We start from the raw sequence: 12,785 nt of genomic DNA, 5'->3' as shown, positions 1-12,785 counted from the left end.
GGAACTTGGACAGAATGAGTTAGTGGAAGGCTATATGGAAGAGCAATCTCCCTGAGAGAGTAAAATTCTTTTTTATGGAAGATGGCTTCTGGAGGACTACCAATAAAAGCTGAGATGATCAAGAGGAAATGGGATATTGAAGATCCCCACTGCCCCCATGGCTGTGGATGTTTAGAAGATGAAGCCCGCCTTTTCTTCAAATGCTCAATGGTGAAAGCGTTGTGGCTGGCCTCTCCATGGACAATTCAATGGGATAACTATCACCTTCAATGCTTGCAGGTTTCCCTGGATTGGATTACCAACCTAGAGGGGAAGTTGCCAATTCATCAAGATGATAAGGAAGATTTCTTCATGTATGCGGGCGGCCCTAATTCTTGAGGCTATCTGGCGTATCCGAAACAAATTAATTTTTGAAGGAAAATTTAGCTGTTTAGAGCAGGAACGAGAGGGTGTCTGTCGCCGATATACGGAGTTTAAAGGTTCTTTGCATACTACAAGTATGTAGGTTTCTTCCCCTTCGGCTTTACCTCTGTCTTGGACCTCGCCTCAGGAAGGAACTGTGAAATTTAAAACGGATGCCTGTATAGGCACTGGGACTTCTTGCCTTGGAGTGGTGGCTCAAGATCACTTAGGCAACGTTCTAAAAGTTCATATAGAAAAGGTGAAAACCAACTCCTCTAAGGCAGCAGAAGCAGCAGCTATTTTGCATGCAGTGCAGTTGGCAATCAAGGAAGGCTTCTCCAAAATTTGGTGTGAGAGTGATGCCAAATCTGTAATTTGGTGCCTCAACAACCCGAACTCTCCTACGGTGCACTAGTATGCCCTAAGCTTCATTACAAAAACTTTAAATTTATGTCATAAGTTTGAATCTATTTCATTTTCATGGACTCCAAAAAAAACTAAATCAATTAGCTCATGTAACTGCAAAGTGGGGTTTGCACCACGGTAGTGTAGGCCTTTTGTCCTTTTTGACCTCTTCTCATAGGTTTGTTACTATATTGAATCAGGATAGTGATTTATCTACATCAAACCTTGATTCATAGGCAACATGCCTTTTTGTATGATTGCCTCTCTTTTGGTTAATAGAACACACCATTTTCAGCAAAAAAAAATTTATACTTTTAGTTTAAAATAATCATTTTGCATTTGAATATATTTTAGATAGATATATTTATCATTCAAATAAAGAATTAACAATTTTAAATTTTTTAAAAAGAATCTTAAGAACAGAATAAATATTTTTATTAAAATAGATATTTATGAAATTTAAAATATATTAAACATAAAAATATTTAATTTTGTAGGATGGCTATTATATTTCTATATCTGTCTCGCATACTAAGCATACCCAACCCAATATTTAATTCTATATATCTGTATATATACTATATGCCTAATTGGCGTATTATAGGTACATGTAAAATGAATATAAAAACTACATACTGGCTCCATAAACTGGTAAAACTGCCCGTCTAAATTGGACTTCGCCCAAATATACACACACAAAGAGAGAGCTATAGCCGTAGCTATGATCTCGCAGTTATTCGTGCTGTCGCAGCGAGGCGACAACATCGTTTTCCGCGACTGTGAGTTTTTCTATCTTTCCCTCGTACTCTTCCTTACTGTTTCGATCCCTAATTCAACTTTCGTTTACTCTGCTCGATCTAATCTCATTCCTAAATTGTCATGTAAATCACAATGGTAATTTGTTTCTTTTGTGCTAAGATTTTGCTTCAGAGTTTAGATGTCTCCCGATCTAAATTATTTCCAACCAAATCCTAGCTTTGCATAAACCCAATCTGTCAATTCAACTTGATGCCAAACTCTTAAATCGACTCAGATCCTAGTCCAACGTCCTTTTATTGAGTTGTGCGTAATATGTTTCTTTACAATTACTTTTTGGTAGTTAGGCCTCTGAAGAGAATCTAGTTCAGCTCCAATTCTGGTTTAATCGTCACTGCAAGTCTGCAACCTTGGCGGTGAGATAGGGATTGATGCATTTGCATGACAAGGTTGTTGTTTGCAAGGTGTATTTGGAAAATTAAATAAGTAATAACAAATTTAATTGTTGTTTGACCTGGTGAATATCATTGGCTCGACCCATTAATAAACAAATGGTTTCTTTTATTGTGAGGGTATTCTTTTCTTATGTGATTTCTTTAGGGAAAAAATTGTGGTGTGTTAATAGGGTAATGTTTAAGCCTCCTTGTACCTTTATTTTATGTTTCCATTGCCTTTGGATATGGAGAATGTTTTTTGGTCTGTAATATTTCATTAATGCAGACCGTGGTGAAGTGCAAAAGGGGACTGCAGAAATATTCTTCCGCAAAGTGAAGTTTTGGAAAGAAGATGGACAAGAAGAGGCACCACCTGTCTTTGTAGGTATTATCATACTAAGAATGTCCAGCAGTGTCTTTGTATATGTTCAGTGTACCACTCATTGTCAAGCGGATCAGTTTATGTAATGATGCTATTATATTTTTCTTCCTCTCTCTGTAGAATACACTGCAGAAGTTAATAGAGTTATTTTTCTTGCTCTGCATTTATAAATGTTCAAGTTCCCTTCATTTACCTATATTTAGACTAGCAGATTCTAATTCTACTTTGCCATTGGTGGAAGTAAATTTAATTAGTATTGATTTTATAAGGTTGAAAGGAAAACATTAGGGAATGAAGATCTTTTTGTGTCTTGTTATTTCGTATCCATTATTCGTTTACTTTTATATTTACAAACAAGTTGAACTGAATAATATCTGGGTAGTTATCTCTTGCACAGAAGTTACGAAAATGGAAAAAGAACATATAGCCTAAGTCCTTGTTCGCAACTTAAAGAGTTATTTATTTATTATCAATTAAGTTTTTGGAATAGTTAGCCCAATTAACTTCTAAAAATCCTGCTATTTGATAGATGTAGAATTCCTTGCACATCTGGAACCATATTATGGCTCGAAATTCTGCAGTGGACTTCTTAATGGTTCCTCAATTTTGATAATTTCCATAATTTGATGCTTCTCTTTGGTAGTTATTTTTTTAATTTAGATTGCTCTACTAGTTCATGAAATATATCTTGTGTTTATCACTGACTATATCATCGGATATCCTTATGCCAATTTAGCATACTGTACTTAACCTTTTTTTTTTTTTTTTTTTTTTTTGGTTGTTGTTTTTTTCTTTTTGCTTCTTAATAGAATGTGAATGGGGTTAACTACTTTCATGTGAAGATTGTGGGATTATTGTTTGTTGCAACCACAAGGGTAAATGTGTCGCCTTCTCTTGTCTTGGAGCTTCTACAAAGAATAGCCCGTGTCATTAAAGATTACCTTGGGGTTCTCAATGAAGATTCAATACGGAAAAATTTTGTGCTTGTGTATGAGTTGCTTGACGAAGTCATGGTAAAAGCTCTACACGCTTTTTTTTTTTTTTTTTTTTTTTATTTATAATTTTTGGTGGTATGTTTCTTGGAAAATGTTTGAAGATCTGCTTCTTGCTATGCTTGCTAATTTTACTTTTCTATTAGATTAGGAGAATTAAGAATTGGAATTTATGCCACATATTAGTTCTTGATATTGGTTACCTATTTTAATAATTTTCATACTTATACGTTGGCATAAACGAATCCCAATTATATTTGATGCAATTTTGACTTGAATAGCTATTACTTCTGTCAGGATTTTGGCTATGTGCAAACAACAACAACTGAAGTGCTGAAGTCCTTTGTATTCAATGAGCCAATTGTTGTTGATGCTGCTCATTTGTCACCCCTTGGCCCTGCTGGCCTTTTTATGGTATTACACCATGTACAATATAGCCACTTTATCAAATAAAATGATTGTTTAAGTTCACATCCTATTCTAATTGTTGACCTTATATATTAGTAATTAATTCCTAATATTTGAATGCTTGCAGCAAGGGACCAAAAGAATGCCTGGGACAGCTGTCACAAAATCTGTTGTAGCTAATGAGCCTGGGGGTAGGAAGAGGGAGGAAATTTTTGTGGATATAATCGAGAAGATCAGCATCACTTTCAGCTCTAGTGTGAGTATATATGTCTTAAGTTGACTTATCTTATCATTGAAACTAAAAAATCTAATAACTTAACCAAGGGTTGAAATTTTAGTAGGTAGGCCGACTTTTTCTTCGCCCTTTTTTTTAATGTGTGAAAACACATGACCTCAAATACAAGATGTATTAACCATGTCAGTTATCTATGTCACAAACAAACAACCTGGTTGTTGAGGTAAGAGGGCCTCTACATAAGCTGGTTTTCCTGTTCAAATGAGTTTTGAACCCAGAATTAATGCATTTAAATTAACTTTTTTACCAACATGATAATAATTTAACCATTCACATGGTAATATGTTTGCCAGAATCCAAAAATGAACAACATAATTATTTTTAATAAATAAAACGTAATAATTATTGTTAAATCCACTAAAACACAAATACACCAATTTGACACTTATATAACTAATTTTAATGTACATCAAATTTATTCTTAAATTTTAAAGTTTTTTCATATTTAAAGTATGCTAAATCAAACTATTGATATGTCACATATGTATACTTGTGCTTGCACATGCGTTTATACTTTTTTGTTGATTGTTTCCTGAATTTGCCTTTATATATCATTTGTATGGCAGAACAATTTTATTTTATCTCTGCCTCAACGTTTTATTATCATTCTCATGTTGTTTGACAGGGATACATACTGACTTCTGAGATTGATGGAACGATTCAAATGAAAAGCTATCTTACTGGTAATCCAGAAATCCGGTTAGCACTTAATGACGACCTGAGCATAGGAAGAGGTGGGGGATCAACCTATGGTACTTTGCTGATTTTATATCACATTTCTGCGCTATATGTTTTCAGTTAAGCTTTTGCATCTTAATTTTCATGTGGCTGGTGTTCTGAAGTTGATAATAGAATATATGGCATGACCAGAAACTAAAATAAAGGATTTGAGTCTGTAAACCATAGTTCCTTGGAAAACATATAATAATTTATTTATTGTAGTATAAGATGCTTATTGAACTTTATTTACACTTAAATGAATTCATTTTTCAAGTTTGTACGAAGAAGAATTCTCTCTTTGTCTTTGTATTTCACAGTATAAATGCCTGCTTGCTACTGCTATTTGTTCTTCATTTTATGTATGATTATTCTGATTCTTGTGAAATTTTTATTTTGTACTTTCCCCATCTCATGTGGTTCCCCCTTTCTCAGACTATAGGGGTTCATTTGGCTCAGGAGCTGTTGTACTGGATGACTGTAATTTTCATGAATCTGTACGTCTTGATAATTTTGATGTTGACAGAACATTATCCCTGGTAAGCAAAATTGGTATTACATAAACAATCATGATTCTTGTTTACATCAAGGAAAATCACAATCATTTGCTATTTATTATTCAAAGCATTAAATGGCTGCTTCCTACTGCTAATGTTTCTTAGGTTCCTCCAGATGGTGAGTTTCCTGTCATGAACTACCGTATGACTCAAGAGTTCAAGCCTCCTTTTCGTATTAATGCTTTGATTGAAGAAGCAGGTGCACCTAAGGTGAATACTTTTACTTTTCATATATCAACAGGATGTATTCAGGGTGATAATTTTTTCTGTTAATCATTACATGAAGTGTCTTGGCCTGATGGTTTTGGCAGATTATGGCTTTTGAGTTTAAAACATCAGTGGAATGTAATATTTAAATCATACTCAAAATATATGCACATCCTGGTCATAACAAACACCAGCAGTTTAATAACTAGTGAGATATCACAATCATACCAGCTTTTCTTGCAGTCTATTTGAGCCATATATAGTCAATGGCTCAGGGAAAACAATTTTTGGTTCGAGTTCCATTATATTGGATGTGCATTTGAGAGATCTTGGATGCTGAAGCAGGGCCAAGACAACTAATTATTATGTCTGGCTAGCATTTTAAGGGGCCCTAGAATTTACAATGAAGATATAGTTTGGTCAATGTTTACACTTTGGTATTTTTGCAGGCTGAAGTGATTCTTAAAGTACATGCTGAGTTCCCTTCTAGCATTACAGCAAACACAATTAGTGTCCAGATGCCACTACCTAAATATACTATGAGGTAAGTTTATTTCTTTCTTTATATGCTAGTATCATGCGATAATTTAAAAGAGGGTACATATTGTGCATTTGTGTCAATTGGGTTTTTGTTTTTGTTTTTCTTTTCTTTCTTCAAAGAAATTTAGCATTTCCAGCACATGACAAAGGTGCCAGAAGATTGTCTGTTATTTATGCGCATCATGCGTCAAATAAGCAAAGCGTTTTATAGTTTGCATCATGATATACTCGTTGAATTCTCACTTTATGTAATTTCAGAGCGAGTTTCGAGTTGGAACCTGGAGCAGTTGGACAAACAACAGATTTCAAGCAAGCCAATAGGAGACTTGAATGGAATTTAAAGAAGGCAATAATTTTTTGATTAATGATCTTATTATAAGTTTTGCGGTAGTGATTAGTTTTGTAGTCAATTAAACAGTAGAAAATGTGTGCTATCTTAAGGTATTTCCTTTACTTCGCTTAATAAGATGAGTTATTGATTAAGTGCATTGCAAAACAGATTGTTGGGGGATCTGAACATACACTACGAGCTAGGCTAACATTTTCCCAGGAGTCACATGGTATGGTTTTATTTGTTAATCTATGAGAAGTTTATGAGTTAAATATCTCTTAATGGCTTTCAGTTTGATATTAATATATTTGTCTTGTTATTTTCATGTGATTCATTATTATTATTATTAATATATGATATTTCTTTTTATTGATTTTGTTTACATATGCAACATGTATTGCCAAATGCAGGAAATATTACAAAAGAATCTGGTCCAGTTAGCATGACATTTACAATACCAATGTATAATGCTTCAAAGCTCCAGGTAAGGCATTGTCCTGACTCTATAGTTGTTCCTCTAAAATTATAGCAACCATGAAAAGCATGGGATGGATGAAGTTTTATGACTTAGCCCTGGGTGCTAAAAGTTTTATCTGTTTGTCGGTGTAAATTACAATAGAAAATCTAATAGCATCTTCTTATACTTATGTAATTGGATTCTATTGATGGCAATTGCCTTTAGGGGACTAGCATAGAAGCTTCTTTTTTATTTATAAGTATTCATTATGAACTTTGATTAAGTGACAGTCAACCATACACAATTGATGGTTGAGTGATAGCAACCTGCCATGATTGTTACTGCTACAAACCACAGCAAATTTTTTGCCACCTGTCCATTGAATTTGACTGGAAAGTCTGAATTTGTTGTTTTCATCTGTTGCCTTATGCTAATTTTTTGAAAACCTGTCTACAGTTAGGGAGAAAAGGCCAATGTACATAGATCTAGAAATTTTATGTACAAAAACCTCCAAACCTCAAAATATCAGTTTGAAATTTTAAGAAATACATATAAAAAATTGCAATGATGAAAGAGGGGTTGTAGTATTACTGGAGTTGGTGGCAGGGAATATTAAAGAGGTTTGATTTTAATAGGAAAATGATTCAAGTCTGGTTTCAATTCTTTTTTCTGGGCAGAGCTGGTGTAAATTAGCAAAGAGGAAATGAATTAATCAATAAGCATGCACCTCTTGTAAAACTAATTAGTAGGTAAGTTATACAATTGGAATAGTTATTTTTGGGTTTATTGCTATTTTAGCCCCAAACCTGCTGACAAAGTCAAATAGTTTGAATTGTTTTAAATTCTTCAAATTTTTAAAACCAATTGGCATCAGAAAATCAATACCTGTTGGTTTATTTTGGAGTTTGGACCCTTTAATTTTGAAATATTTTTCCATTGTTGTGGTTGGAATTAGCTCTTGTATTTTCAAGCAAGCTTAGAAAGCTATATTCTGTTATTTATCTTCTACTGTCTCTGAAGAAGTCAAATTGAATGCTTATGGGTGCAGGTTAAATACTTGCAGATAGCAAAGAAGTCTGGAACTTATAATCCATACAGGTGGGTGAGATATGTTACTTTGTCCAATTCCTATGTTGCTCGTATGTGATGCAGTAGAGCTTCATCTGTTTGATGCAGTAAAGCTTCAACTGTTCTCTGCTTTTTCCGTTGATTTTGACTACATTCAAATTAATTTCCAGTTCTACTGTTGATTAATTTCATTATTTCTTATGTACCGCTGTTTATTACCATCTAAACCAACTTGTTGCATTGAATAGGTTTTTTTTTTTTTTTTTTTTTTTTGGGGTTTGCGTGTCCTGAAGATTCATTTTGAATTAATGATTGATAAAAACGATTAGTTATGTTGAATTTGAGATGGATCTTTATCAATTTTGCAAGCCTCGTCACTGGGCCGCTAAAAGCTAACAATATCTGATATTTGATGTTATTTTCATCTCTGGTTTCTTCTGTTTTCTTTATCCATAATTTTGGCGCGTCTTCTCTCAAGTGCTGTTGGTGGCCATTTTAGAAGAGGTTCCTTTGTCTTTGTTTAATTGGTTTTTAGTTCTCTTTTTTGTATTCTGCCAAGAACAAAATGTGGACTACCAGTGATGGTGAGCCCTGCATTAAAAGAAAAGCTCAGAGAAAATAAATATGATTGAATAGAAACAAAATATGTAATAATTCATATTTAATTGGTTTGCATATTTAATTTCTCATTTGTTTTTTTAAAAAATTTTATTTCGTGCTTTAGATTCTGTCTCTGAAGTTTTTCTTTTAATTTCTCTGTACATTGTATCAAATTCATTTTTCTTTCTCTAATTCTCTCATTTATTTTTAAACATTCGTCATTTTTATTTTTCCCTTATTTGCAAACGTATTATGTGATTAATTAACTGTCCATCGTTTATCTAGTGTACGTCGATTTCATATTTGATGGATCCCAAAAAAGAAAAAAAAAAAAAAAATCTTGGTAAGATAAATAAAATAGATATCTAAGGAAGAAAGTTCAAAGGTTCCAATCAATATTAAATCTGTCCAGCTCGTTTTGGAACATTTTTTCGACTGTCCTCTGTGTGTCTGTGTGTATGAGTGATATCTAAGGAAGAAGATTTAAATGTTCCAATCGATAGTAAATCAGTCCAGGTCGTTTTGGAACATTTTTTCGACTGTGCGCGCGCGTTCATATATATATATATATATATTTTTTTTTTTTTTTGGCTTTTTGGGCATTTAACTGAAAAAGAAAAAATAAAAAAGTAATCGTATTTTCTTTTGGTCCCTGAAAAAGACTAATATTGTTTATTTTGGTAATTTAAAAAAGAAAAAAGAAAAAATAAGTATTGATAGCATCTTTACTCCCATAGGAATGCTCCCATAGGTAGTAAATTGTTTCCCTTTTAGCATTTCTATTTTTTATTTTTTATGTTTTTGGTTCTTGACCTAGGGTTCTGAAACGTCACGAGGTATAAGAAATAGGCCCTTTGGCATATTGTCTTTGAGGTAACTTCATTCAGCCTACTTGGATGCAAAAACTAGAAGCCTGGTTGGTCATGTTTGTTAGTTAGTTTTTTTTTTTTTATTTGATATATATAAATATTATATTTATTTACTTTTTATTATTTTTTTTATCGTTTGGTTTCGAGTTTTATAGTTGCATATGGACCATGATACTTTTTTATTTCATTCTGATAGCAACTAAATAAAAGAAAAACTCTCTTGTATTTTGGAAATTTCTTTTTGTTTCAAAAACATAAGACTAGATCCTTTGAAAGATAATTGTTTTGTTTTAAAAAACGTAGCCTATTCATTAGTTTCTTTATTCCATGTTAATGCTAAGACATTGAGATTTAATTTCTTCTCTATTTTCTAAATAAGTAATGGGGGTGGCGGTCAAAGTCTACGATCTAGTTTGGGGAAAGTTGTCCTTTCCATTAAAAGGGTACCTTGCAATTTCTCTAGGCATACTAATAAATGCATGCTTTATTTCTTTTTTTTTTTTTTTTTTTTTGGTGAATATATGACTTTATTCATTGCTAGTCGTAATTGTACAAAAATATTGCTTCTCTCTCTATCTCTCGCTCTGAGCAATATCTTTCCCTATTAGAGCCCCGGTAGCCATGGCTTTCTAAGCAATGCCCGCCATGACTTTTGCAAGTTGTAATATTTGGTGTCTGGGTGTCGGGCCTACAATACCAGCAAACCAACAACTCAAGGTCTTATAGTCATAAATCAAACTTTTCTTTTATATCACAATTCCACATTGCTTTTTCAACAGATATATGTGTGCATACATATATATATATATATATTATAATTTTTCTTTCAAACAAAAGAGAAAAAAAAGAAAAAAGAAAAAAAGAAGCCATTCATGACTTGACTAAAGTTCCCTCTACAATTGATGATTTTTTCAACTAAATGAAATTGTCCACAGGAAAATTGTTATTTATCATCTTTTGTAATCTAGCATTAATAGATTTTACATACCACGGCAATTATGGATTATTTTCCTATATAGGTTTTTAATTTTAAAATGTTTTAAAAAATTAAATGAGATCCAATTAATTGCTTAATTGTTATCATATGTTATCTAAAATAATAATAATTATTATTGTTATTGAAAGCATTTTACTGGTGATCATGAATAGCAGTGATAAACAGGTTTACTCCAGAATATGTTCAAAATTTATGTTTTCACATAGACCAATGAGAGGCAAAGGCCAAAGGAATTTTTACTTTACTTTGTCTCATTAGAGAAGATTAAAGCAACCTTATTTGTGTTAAAATTACAACCCTGATTCATCTCCAACAAAGCAACTTTGATCGGTGTTAAATGGTGCTGTCATAAGAGCATCTTTAACCTTATCACCCTTTTAAACTAGGATCTTTTTTAAGAAATACAGTACTCTTATCCTAGGCAGATGTTAGATATCTTTTGCATCTTTCATGTGTGAAAGTATCTTCTTTTACCTTATTTACCAAAACAAAGTATCTTCTTTTACCCTAAAAATATGCCTACTTATTCATGCAAATTTGGACCGACTTTATTTTGTCCTTTCCTCCTATCTATTCCACTTTCTTTATATAAAAATTAACAGTTTCAATTTGTGGTTCAAAGAGAGAAAAAATAGTAAAGCTTTTCATGCCTCTTGAAAAACATGCAACATACATATCTTGAATTTTGACTTGGGTTTCTAGCATTCTCATATAAGCCCAAAAAATAATAATAATAATAATATATACATATATATATATATATATATACACGATAAGGCTCTAATAGACTATTTAACTCATTTTATTATTGGCTATTTAAAAATAAAATTATCAAATTATATATGATAATGTTAATTTAAAATATTTTTTTAATTTTAATCTTTAATACTAAAAATTTAGTGAGGAAAAATAAACTATTTAATAGAATCTAAATAAATTCTCACATGGTATTTAAATAATGCTGAATTTTTTTAAAAAAAAATAATTAAAAATTTTATATATTTATTTTTGTGTTCTATTTACTTTAGTACAACATCAATATTTCATATTATAAAATGAGCTAGGTAACATACTAAATTAAAATAATATATATATATATATATATAATCAGACACAAATCAAATTCTGAAGTTTAAGATTTTGTGTGGACTAATGTCCCGGAACATAGCGGGGGATAAATTTTCATTTGCAACATCTTATAGAATGTTGGTATACACTAGATCTTAAATTTAAAGACCATATTAGAGCCGGCCTAACAAAATATATACATATATATTTAGGCAGCTAGATGATAGCACATCCACTGTTAAAATGACAGTTCCATTAATAGCCCAATTGGCCCCATCATTGACATAATTAAAACTGGTGAAAAATATAAAAATAGATCACGAATATGAATTTTGTTGCTCCCTGGCTTCAGAACTCTGGAGCATGGTTAACGAGGAGGGACCCATCGTTCAGGTTCTATTTTTTATTTTTTATTTTAAATACTTTAATTAATTTAATTTAATTTTTTTTTTTTACCTTATTGTTACAATTTTCTAATAAAGTACGAATATTTAGCCCCAAAAAACAAAGATAAAAGAAAGAGAAAAAAAGGACTAAAAGTCATGTCTTTTCCGTACTGAAAAATGAACAAGAAAAAAAAAAAGTAAAAGTGGTTTAAATGCAATTTGTTCTCTTTTTTCCCCCACAAAATCATAATTTTTCTTATTTAATCAATTTAATTGCAAAAGATAAGATATATATATATATATATAGATAATACATTTATGAATTTGCACTTAAATTTATTTAATTAAGCTTGATCTAATGGTAAAACCATTAAGAATATGCCTCATGATCTGGATTTGACCATACCTGAGAGAACTTCTTCTCCCCTTTAGCTTAGAATATATATTATAATCCTCATCAATATATATATATAGTCCATTTCTTTATATATATGTATATATTCCCTTTATTTTTTATTCCTAAAAGCATTTTTCCCTCTTGAATTTGACATAATGTCAATTTACTGTTGGATTTATACTCTTGGAGCAAGCTAATCCATTGATCAAGAGAATTAATTAATAATGACTATTAGATCTTCGAACTAGCTCATTAAATGACAGAGCCAATTTAACTAGTTATTAAGATACAAGAAACAGAACTATCAATTTATAAATATACTGCTTACTAGCCTCTAGTTACATAAGGTTTTACATATTATTTTCTAAAGATTGAGAATCTCAGTAAAAAATTAAACACCTTAAGAGAAAAATAGAAACTGTGAGGTTTTAAAGTGTCACAGTTTTTGTTTTTCAAATTAACGTTCCTGTTTCTTTTGTAATCAGGTGAGGCCATATGCTAATTTGTCACGTAGAGA

At 31.6% G+C, this 12,785-nt stretch overlaps 1 protein-coding gene across 2 annotated transcripts; it reads left to right on the top strand.

Annotated features, from left to right (window-relative positions):
- Positions 1-1,396: 1,396 nt before the first annotated feature.
- LOC107421265 (AP-4 complex subunit mu) lies at positions 1,397-8,772 on the top strand. 2 transcript variants are annotated; one of them, XM_016030467.4, is made up of 13 exons: positions 1,397-1,586; positions 2,284-2,378; positions 3,189-3,392; positions 3,669-3,785; positions 3,907-4,035; positions 4,700-4,826; positions 5,227-5,330; positions 5,454-5,558; positions 6,005-6,099; positions 6,354-6,441; positions 6,595-6,655; positions 6,837-6,910; positions 7,932-8,772. In XM_016030467.4, the coding sequence occupies exons 1-13, from the start codon at positions 1,529-1,531 to the stop codon at positions 8,028-8,030; spliced, it is 1,356 nt and encodes a 451-aa protein (XP_015885953.3). In that variant the 5' UTR covers positions 1,397-1,528; the 3' UTR covers positions 8,031-8,772. The 2 variants fall into 2 exon arrangements, with proteins under 2 accessions (XP_015885953.3, XP_015885954.3); XM_016030468.4 differs by having other exon boundaries at positions 1,399-1,586; positions 4,700-4,808.
- Positions 8,773-12,785: the final 4,013 nt, after the last annotated feature.

Source organism: Ziziphus jujuba, chromosome 5 (genome assembly GCF_031755915.1).
Source record: "Ziziphus jujuba cultivar Dongzao chromosome 5, ASM3175591v1".
NCBI lineage: Eukaryota > Viridiplantae > Streptophyta > Magnoliopsida > Rosales > Rhamnaceae > Ziziphus > Ziziphus jujuba.
The sequence above is the reverse complement of the archived record's forward strand: the minus strand, read 5'-3'. Positions and strand labels throughout refer to the sequence as shown.

Coding starts and splice junctions, on each gene's coding strand:
- LOC107421265 (XM_016030467.4), top strand. CDS start 1,529: ATGATCTCGCAGTTATTCGTGCTGTCGCAGCGAGGCGACAACATCGTT. Junction 3,786..3,906: donor GCCCTGCTGGCCTTTTTATG/GTATTACACCAT, acceptor GAATGCTTGCAG/CAAGGGACCAAAAGAATGCC. Junction 6,442..6,594: donor TTGAATGGAATTTAAAGAAG/GCAATAATTTTT, acceptor ATTGCAAAACAG/ATTGTTGGGGGATCTGAACA.